At 38.5% G+C, this 10,089-nt stretch overlaps 2 protein-coding genes across 2 annotated transcripts; both read right to left on the reverse strand.

Moving 5' to 3' along the window:
• Nucleotides 1-3,897: 3,897 nt before the first annotated feature.
• Nucleotides 3,898-10,056, reverse strand: LOC5499508. The gene is made up of 3 exons (XM_048721119.1): nt 9,764-10,056; nt 5,784-7,390; nt 3,898-4,948 (listed from the first exon to the last, which is right to left on the reverse strand). Exons 2-3 carry the CDS (start codon nt 5,889-5,891, stop codon nt 4,259-4,261), a joined length of 798 nt encoding a protein of 265 aa, XP_048577076.1. The 5' UTR covers nt 5,892-7,390; nt 9,764-10,056; the 3' UTR covers nt 3,898-4,258.
• Nucleotides 7,040-7,414, reverse strand: LOC5508037. The gene has a single exon (XM_048720481.1). The coding sequence runs from the start codon at nt 7,412-7,414 to the stop codon at nt 7,040-7,042; it is 375 nt and encodes a 124-aa protein (XP_048576438.1).
• Nucleotides 10,057-10,089: the final 33 nt, after the last annotated feature.

Below are 10,089 nucleotides of genomic sequence, written 5' to 3' on the forward strand. Positions count from 1 at the left end.
TCATCACCACCTTGTATCTGGAAGAGCTTGGACATACCCTACTTAACCAGGTAACCCATCGACATCATTACCACCTTGTATCTGGAAGAGCTTGGACATGCCCTACTTACCCAGGTAGACCGTAGACATCATCACCACCTTGTATCTGGAAGAGCCTGGACATGCCCTACTTAACCAGGTAACCCATCGACATCATTACCACCTTGTATCTGGAAGAGCTTGGACATGCCCTACTTACCCAGGTAGACCGTAGACATCATCACCACCTTGTATCTGGAAGAGCTTGGACATACCCTACTTAACCAGGTAACCCATCGACATCATTACCACCTTGTATCTGGAAAAGCTTGGACATGCCCTACTTACCCAGGTAGACCGTAGACATCATCACCACCTTGTATCTGGAAGAGCTTGGACATGCCCTACTTACCCAGGTAGACCGTAGACATAATCACCACCTTGTATCTGGAAGAGCTTGGACATGCCCTACTTACCCAGGTAGACCGTAGACATCATCACCACCTTGTATCTGGAAGAGCTTGGACATGCCCTACTTACCCAGGTAGACCGTAGACATCATCACCACCTTGTATCTGGAAGAGCGTGGACATGCCCTACTTACCCAGGTAGACCGTAGACATCATCACCACCTTGTGTCTGGAAGAGCTTGGACATGCCCTACTTACCCAGGTAGACCGTAGACATCATCACCACCTTGTATCTGGAAGAATTTGAGCACTTGGTTGCACCAGATCTGAAGCTCTGCATTGCCGTCCGAGTCTTGCTCAAGCATTATATTTATGTTGCCTGAAAACCGTCCTTGTTTATTGTACTTCAGTTTGAGTTTGCCTTTCTCGGCCTGCGAGATACCCACGCATGCGCACAACAACAGAACAATGACAAACTTTCGAGCGGCCATATTGCTGAAACGACATTACAAGAAAAGTATCATTTCTAATTCATTTTTCGCCTTTTTAGAATCTTAAACGAGAGAGCTCCCCCGTAAAAAAAGGTTTTTGTTGGTTATTATATCTGCTTATTTTTTGGGCTATTCAAAACTAAGACCCTGATAGATGTTTCTGATAGATAGACGTTTCTGATAGAATTGTTTCTGTTGTCAGTGCCCTAGTGCCCAGCCCCCTGCCCGGGCCTGGCAATAAAATAATTGTGCAGAATTCGAACAAAAAGCTAGAGTAAGTAACGTCTTCGACTTCTGCTGAATCATAGATTGTTTTATAATGTAAAAGAGAAAACAGTAGGTTAATAGCTACTGGCTTTAGTACCAACATTGAGAAATAAACTATTTTTGTTTCCTGGTTTTTCAGAAAGGTTTAGTCCACTTAAGTATCTGCAATCGACTTTTGGGTGGCTAGAAACTGAGAAACCATTTTGAAAATCTATTTTCTGTTGTTGGGCTGAATGAACATCTAAAGAGGCAAGAAAAACTCGAAAACTTATGTAAAAGTTAATTTTTTTAAAGTAGTTCTCAGGATTCTAAAGGTTATTTATTTGACTATTTTACATGCTGACAGTTAATCCCAACTTGGACACTCGCAAAACACTAAAAAGCTGATGAAATGAGTCCTTCAGCCTCCACAGCTTTTTGAGTCTAGTCCGTTGCACCATTTTAGTCTAATGTCTGAGTTTCTGGTCATCACGGTGAAAAAGACTCATGTTAAAGGCTGGGAGTCCATTAAAGAATGTGAAAAGAAAATATAAAGTTTATATTAAAACGTACCTTTAAGCTTCTTGACAGTTCAACCACGGATGGGGCAGAACTCTGTAAAACAACTTGCAAACATGTATCTTATTTATACTTGGAAAGTGTGAAAGAATCATGTGGGTCCTGAAAAGAATCGTTCTCATCAAAATAAAGACGAAATAAAACAGTGAATACGACCCCTAGATTATCGCGATTATGTATTTGAAAGAAAAGTAAATTTTACTTCAAATCAGGTGTTAGATTTCATCACGATGTCCAAGGAACCTCGGTAACCTAAAACCAAAAAAAATTGGATGGCGAAATAGATCTTGCAAACATGATTTGACATCGTTAAACTAAAACCGTCTTTAAAAAAGATCATACTCCAGCAAATTGTTTGAATTCCATTTTTAAATTCTAAAATTATAATTTTCGCGAAAACACAATGAACAAATAAGAATAAAGAATTACACGACTGCAGCTAATAAAGAAATTAGTATGACACTAGATGAAGAATATCTAGCAGATATAATGTTGAAATCAACCTAGTGGTGCATCATCAATGCTTCATTCTGATTGGTTGGCCTACTAGAAGGCTATAAGTTGCAGCATATCAATAGATAAGTGCCGCATGAGGAGGTAGAAAGATGATAAGACCAGACAGCGTTTTTGGCTGTTAATTCAACCAAATAAACCCCAGAAATGGCTGCGGCCTTCACGCCAGACAAGGAAGAAAATATAAAAAACTTTCAATGGAAATAAGCCCTTTCTGGCAAAGAAACTTTCTGGCAGATTTGTAAGCGCTGAAAAATTTGCTTTTTGTTTCGTCATTTTGCCGTAAAAACCCTGAGCGCGCGCAAGATTTCCACCCAAAAAGTCACTTGACTTCTTAGCGCTAGTCCCCTAATCACCTAATGTAATGTAATTTTCTAAAACGTCTCATGGGCTCTTGACTATTAAATAATTATGAAGCCGCATTAACACCAGTTTACTCCCGGAGAACGGAAACCTCAACCGACAAGAGACAAAATAATCTGTTTGAATCCGCGATATTATCAGTAAAAATAATCGGATATTATTACATAATCTACCGGAAGTAACCTGGTGCAATGCGGTTTGATTTTATACATATTTTCTATACATATTCACTACATATTCTTCCATAAGCAATAAACATCTTAATATTTGCTTTTATTTGAATTATATTTATTCTCGAATAGTTTTATTCAAATAATATTTTTTATACATTGAAGAGGTTTCATGCAATGGGCTGGCATTTTTGTAAGAGACAGACGAGACAGACAGGAGGGTCAATGGGGTCAATGGGGTCAATATAGGGACCTTCAATGTACTGATTTCCATAGTACGATTTAATATATACATTGAGGCACTGCCTAAAAGCGGAGCCAGCATTTAACACCTTTTTGGTGTCTTTAGGATGGGCTTTTTTATGAGATTGAGAATATGTCAATTTTTACTGCCGTGTAATTATAAATTATATTGGCCCCTCCAAATGGATCAAGAAAGCATTTCTTCATTAATATTAAATATACAGTATAAAAGTTAACAAATGCTAAACCTTGGTGTGAAAAAGGCTGTAAAAGTTCAAGGTGTCTTAGTTGACAGAAAATATTTTTTCAAGAGTCTAATGGTCAATTATTACCTACCTTCATTGAATTTCCACTATGTAATTTTTTTTATCAAAGCAGAATTCTAACCAGCTTTGACCTTGTGAAGAAAATATAAAGGATGTAACAGCATTCCAAAGATTTAAATGCCATACTACAGTTTTCATGTACCACAACTGATTATTCAGAAGAATGTGTTGACAAACTCCAGAAATATACCTCCTGTCATGCATACATATTGATACACCCACCCTTTGGCCTGTTGTTTTTAGAAACCCTCGATCCACCAATACTGGCTGTGTATGCAATGGAGGCCAATCCTAAATTACTGAAAGTGCTTAATTCCAATTTCTAATTTCAAACCAAACCATGTTCATTGACCTATGTTAGTCAAAATGTCAATGGGGAGTGGAAAAAGGAAGAAATGTGACTCTTTAATAACGGCTACGCTGGCTCCCGCTATCATACAATGAATATCTTCAAGTCAGATAAATAAACCCAATGACATTAATTCCTATTGGAAACTTCTACTGTAGGGTGCTGTGAACATTCAAAATCCCTCCAATAAATGGTATGGAAACAACGTTTTATTATCTTTTCGATGGCTGTCGACTCTTAACCCTATTCAGACTGGGCTTTTTTGAGCCGTCTGTGACTGGGGGGATGCTAAAAGCCCCCCCCCCCTCCGTATTTCATTAACCGCTTAAGGTAATAACCATCAAACTTACAGACAATGACCACCGCCAAGCAAAGAACCGTCACGCCCTATTTTGGGTGTGGTCGAATCAATTATTAAAATATTAATATATATAATTATACAAATCTTCAACATAGATAACGAGTTGAGTAAAAATTATTTCTTTGTTTTGTAAAACCGCCAACTTCGAAAAATGTCTGATTATAACATCTGACAAATAAAGTCACACGCTTATGCTGTCAGTTTCTTAAAAGACTTCTTGGGTTTCCTGTGTAAGCGTACACTCAGAATTCTATGTTTTGAAGCAGCAGATTTTTTAGTCTTTCTTGAGGCTTCCTTACTAGCCGGTAACGGCTTTGTTGGCTGTGGTACTTCTTGGTTCAGAGGTTGGGATGTGACAACTTGCTGTGGCTGTCCTCCAGACGGGGGGTTTGGGGGTTGGGGTATGGCTGGATTTGGGAGTTGGGGTATGGCTGGATTTTGGGGTTGGGGTATGGCTGGATTTTGGGGTTGGGTTGCGGTTGGGTTTGATGGCTGGGAAGTGCCCGTGATTTTAGGCTGAGGTGTCGACGACTGTCGCGGCGGCTCGACGCCTGTAACATTATCAAACACGCAACTGAAATTGACCTTGGCGTACTTGTACACGTCCATGCAATCAGGATAGACACCGAAGAACTTTGCAGACCCAGGAATCTTGAAAAACCTTCGTGGTTTCCCCTCCTCGTCGATGCACGCTTCTCGCACCTTCTTGAGGTTCTTTGCGGCGTTTGTTTTACACATCTTTTCAGTGTGTAAGGAGGGCGGGGCTGTCGAACAGGTGGTCTTGTCATTTCGTCCCCAGAACACGTCGTGTATTTTGAGGTGGTATCCTATCTTGCACTTGATCCATTTTGTCTCCCCCTCACATACCAGCGTCGCGTTCTGAGAAATACAGACGCATATCATTTTTGCTGTTCTGTTATTTATCGTAGAAATTATTGTTTTAGAAATTATAGTAACACACAATGATGTAAGAAGAACAAAACAATAAAATCGAGTCTTTTCCCTAAAAGAGAGGTGCAGGTAAACACAAGAAAAACGTATTTTCGTAATCATTTAGTTAGTGACAGTAAAAGGTGTTTGAGTTCTTGTTTGAAAAGGAAAACACCTAAAATATTCAAGAGACTTTGCCGTGGCTCAACATATATCTAAAAGAAGCTCCTCCATGAAACTATTACATTTTCCTGCCCGACAGATCGGATGTAAATTAATTTCCCAGAACGCAATGTATTTTCATATCTTTGTACTCGGGAATCAGTTTAAAACCTGCTTATCCTGTCTCGGGACTGTGCGAGACTGTTGTGTGACTCATTCTCCCATTATATTAACGACTCTATTGAATAAAGCCCATATAGAAGCATAATGATATTAAAATAAAATACACGATTGATTTAGTTTTTGCTAATCCTACCCCTCAGCCTCCTTTGGTTTTAAGCTTTTATTAAAAAATTACAATAAAGCAGGTCACCTGCTAAATGGGGGAGCTGTCTTTCTTCAACAGACAGGACAAAGCATCACATTTTCGTTTGCTGTGGTGTTTATATATAAACTCGTTCATATGGTTTCAACGTCTTTTTCTTTAGCAATACTGACAATTGAATACAAGTGCACTTTCTTGAAAAGATTCAATTCATGGCTATTGAACATAGTATCTTATTGAATTTAGGTTCTGACCCATTATTCTTGCTGTCAAATGGTAAAAAGATATTCTTCTTACCGGGTGATGTTTTGGCTTTTCCTTCGCTGGTCCCCAAGGAGTGACGGCGGCGTCGGCAAAGTGGATACATCCGATGAAAACGATGAAAATCCCCTTAAGAATATCCATATTGTGACAGTTTATACAAACAAAACTACTTTTCCATTTACTGCCCTTAAATATTTATAGTCAGAACAGCGCGAAAACCTGCGGGTGTTGGATTATTGTTTTACACCGAAAACAATGTCGGCGGCTGCCTTTTTTGTTTCTCTGACATAACGACTGGTACACCTATTTCAAAAAGGGTTGCTCTCGGGGGAATCCATGTGTCGTAACCCGCGGTGGTTCATGGGTAGCGTATAAACGGCTGAATCGTATCTGAAAGCCGTGTGAATGTTCATAAGAACAATAAACATAAATTCTAAAGCTTTTGAAACCTGTATTTTTATTTTATTTACGCTTATTTGCTTATTTACTTGATAACCATGATGCACTGCGGGTTACGATGCACAGATTCTCTGAGTGCAACTTTATTTGAAATAGATGTATATGAATTCGATTACCTATTGCTGCTATCTTTGTATAGTAAAAAAGTCGACTCCTTATAACTCGTACCTACAAGGAGAATAGATATTTGATAACAGTGGGATCGGTAACGAAAATCCCACGAAAAGTCATAATTCGGAAATGTTTTGTTTACAAATATTGGGAGTCCTGTGGCGCGCGATGGCCGAGGTGCACCCTAGTGCACGCCACAGGATTCCCAACATTCGAAAACAAAACATTTCCGATTAACCCCGAATAAGAGCTCACGACATAGTTTTCGGTGTGAAACACCTATCAGTAGTACTAATAGAACCTGTAAAAATACCTTATCATAAATAATTTATCGCTTTAGCAATAGAACGTAGCCATTCTTTCGGTAACTGAGTGGATTTAGTTCGATGCTAAAGGCACATCTCATTTGGCTGCACTGATATATTGTTATGTTCTTGTAACAGTATAAGATTTGTCACACATAGTCAACCAGGTCTATCAATATGACAATTAACGCGAGACTGATAATACACTTATTCGATATTTTCCAATCTCTAATTTCTTCCTTCGTTGTTTTGGAAAAAAGAAAAAAAATTGCTTCGCAAAAGGAGTCGAATTGGGACATATCTAGTGTGTCATGAACAAAACAACCCTGACTTCCAGAAATATTATTTCGACGGGTATCATGTCCCATTTTCATTTACCGATCTATTCCGCTGAAGTGACGTCACTAAAAACATCTATTTCCCGGTTTTCTTCTTGGACTTCTCGTCATCCCTAACACAACTAAACTTGACCTTGGCATACTTGAACACCTCCTGGCAATTAGGATAGAAACCGAAGAACTTTACAGACCCAGGAATCTCGAAAAACCTTCGTGGTTTCCCCTCCTCGTCGATGCACGCGTCTCGCACCTTCTTGAGGTTCTTTGCGGCGTTTGTTTTACACATCTTGTCAGTCTGTAAAGAGGGCGGGGCTGTCGGACAGGTGGTCTTGTCATTTCGTCCCCAGAACACGTCGTGTATTTTGAGGTGGTACCCTATCTTGCAATTGATCCATTTCGTCTCCCCCTCACATACCAGCGTCGCGTTCTGAGAAATACAGACGCATATCATTTTTGCTGTTCTGTTATTTATCGTAGAAATTATTGTTTTAGAAATTATAGTAACACACAATGATGTAAGAAGAACAAAATAATAAAATCGAGTCTTTTCCCTAAAAGAGAGGTGCAGGTAAACACAGGAAAAACGTATTTTCGTAATCATTTAGTTAGTGACAGTAAAAGGTGTTTTAGTTCTTGTTTGAAAAGGAAAACACCTAAAATATTCAAGAGACTTTGCCATGGCTCAACATATATCTAATCTCGGCCCCAGAACACTTCCTTTATGTCAAGATGGTATTTTATCTTGCATTGGATCCATTTCGTTTCGCCCTCACAAACTAAGGTGCTATTCTGTGGAAAGAGAAATGTCTTTAAATTTCATAAATTTATACTCGAATCAGTGAGAAAAAGTTATTTTGAACTTTACATTGAAACGCGTTTAATGTTGGAACACAAGAGTTGGCCCGATTTTTGTTTTGGCAGACATGTAGAACTTGGCCTTGCTTCGGAACGGGTTCTCATTTTTTGCGTATTGTGTTTTAATCAAAATAGCCAAAATACAGAAACAATTTTCATACAGCAAAATTGAAATAAAATAAGTCTTGATTTTAATACGATATGAATAAAATGAGATACCCTTTTAAAGATTGAATACAAAAAGCCCAAATAGTCGTGTTCGTAAACCAGAAGAATGAATACAATACACCAAAAACTAATATTCGACTCTGCCAAATTTTCGTCTGCCCTGAAGAAGTCTTATAAACGAATAAAATTTGCCAGAGTCGAATTCCAGTTATCTTGGTGTATTACTTTTAAAGATTGACATATGCTAACGAAAATAAGACGTATTGCGTCAATCTAGGCGCGATATGTACTAACATTTTCGGTAAATACAAAAGGCCAATCAGCTTATTCCGGTCACTAAATAAAAAAACAAATTCCCTATAGAAAAAAAAACGCAATAGGTAGAAGCTTAGTTATTACGAATCTTAGTATGTGCATTTTTTTGTTATTGCCAAAAATATGGCACGCGCATTTTATTTTTAGGTGAACCTCAATGATATCAGTTTAATAGATAATTATCAATTGATATAAAGTTAACAATTGATAATCAAAATTTTGGTGAGTCTTATTGATAAAAAGTGTAACAGTTGATAAAAATTGATTACAGTTGAATATAACCATGGATAATCAAAATTCTAATTGATGGAAATTTACAAGTAAAAAAATTGATAACAATTGGTGACACTCCCCCAACTATAATATTTATAGCTGGAATGTGCCGAATCAATTGATAAAGTAAAAAATTGAATGAGTATCAATTGTTATCTATTGCTAATAATAATTGCTAACCATTTGGGAAATTGATACCAATTATTATCAAGTTTCTATCAAGTAGTTACGTCGGGCCAATAGAGAGAAACAGTTAGTAATTGAGAAAAAAACAGGTACTTACACCTATATAGAAAATCAGGGAAAAAAATGAGTTTCAGTCCAGATGATTATATTATGAGGTGCGTAACCATTGCGTTAATGTCGCTTTACGCGCGAAAAGGAAATGCCCGCTTTGCAACGCAATGAATATACTAGGCACGATTATGGCAGAATATGGGGGGAGACAGACCGATCGAAAGCGAGTTAGCGTGACGTGCGACTAGCGCGTGACGTAGCAACAGCAACTGTAGTGTAAGCATATGACCTTTAGGCCTCACTCATCTCCCCTACACTCCGCGTGAAGGATCGGACGAGAGTATTGGCTGGTCCACAAACGCACAAGCACACCTTATAGCAAACAAACCCCGCTTGTGGAAGTCGTCAGACAGAAATGGTCGAAATGAATTGTTTAGTTAAGTTTAGAACCGACTGGACACCAACAACGCAATTGTTGAGGTGGATTAAGAATAAAAATAAACAGCACATTAGTTGTATTCTATATTCTATGTATCTGCAAGACATTTTAAGTGGAGAAGTGGAGTGTTTATGAACTCTAGAAAATTTATTTATTTTTTGCAATGTGTTGTCCACTATATATAGAATGAAGCATCGGTTGCTTCGGTAGCAAAGTTGAAAAAAAAGACAATACGGACTAAAAATTTCATTTATCCAATCTGTGATCACACAGGCAGAAAGCAATATGAACACGATAGACTAGGATTCTGACTGGATTTTGGCAAATAGGTATTTAAAAAAAGATATGATATCACACGTAATCATATGAGGATGATAGAAAGCTCTAGAAAATTCAGGGCCGCTTGAACTTAATCAGGGCCGCTTAAAGAACTTAACCAAATATCCGAAAAAAAGGGGAACGGCAGAAAGCTCTAGCGTTGACAGCAATACAAACATGACTCGGAGTACTTACAGGTTTGTGTTTGGGTTTTTCTTTAACTGGTCCCCATGGAGTTGCGGCACGTGCGAAATACAAGCAAACACATGCGAACACGAAGATCAGGATTTGCACTTCGACCTTCATGTTTACAACACGCTGTAGACCATCAGGGGAGAGAAATGCTTGGGATCGGACTGATCAAAGACGACCTTTATGCTGGTACGGCAAAGACCCCTTCCTGCGAGAGGAGGAACTTCTGGTGACGGGTGAACCCGTGCGACCTCAAAAGCTGGTGTTTTCCAGTTGACCTCATGGTCAATAATCTTTTCTGACAAGTAGGATTTACCAGTTTTTATCTT

Source organism: Nematostella vectensis, chromosome 13 (genome assembly GCF_932526225.1).
Source record: "Nematostella vectensis chromosome 13, jaNemVect1.1, whole genome shotgun sequence".
In the NCBI taxonomy this organism is placed as follows: Eukaryota; Metazoa; Cnidaria; class Anthozoa; order Actiniaria; family Edwardsiidae; genus Nematostella; species Nematostella vectensis.

Excerpts from the sequence above, each read along its gene's own strand:
- LOC5508037 (XM_048720481.1), bottom strand. The coding sequence starts at position 7,414 with ATGATATGCGTCTGTATTTCTCAGAACGCGACGCTGGTATGTGAGGGG.
- LOC5499508 (XM_048721119.1), bottom strand. The coding sequence starts at position 5,891 with ATGGATATTCTTAAGGGGATTTTCATCGTTTTCATCGGATGTATCCAC. Across the intron at positions 4,949-5,783 it reads AAAAGCCAAAACATCACCCG|AACGCGACGCTGGTATGTGA; the intron begins GTAAGAAGAATA and ends TGTATTTCTCAG.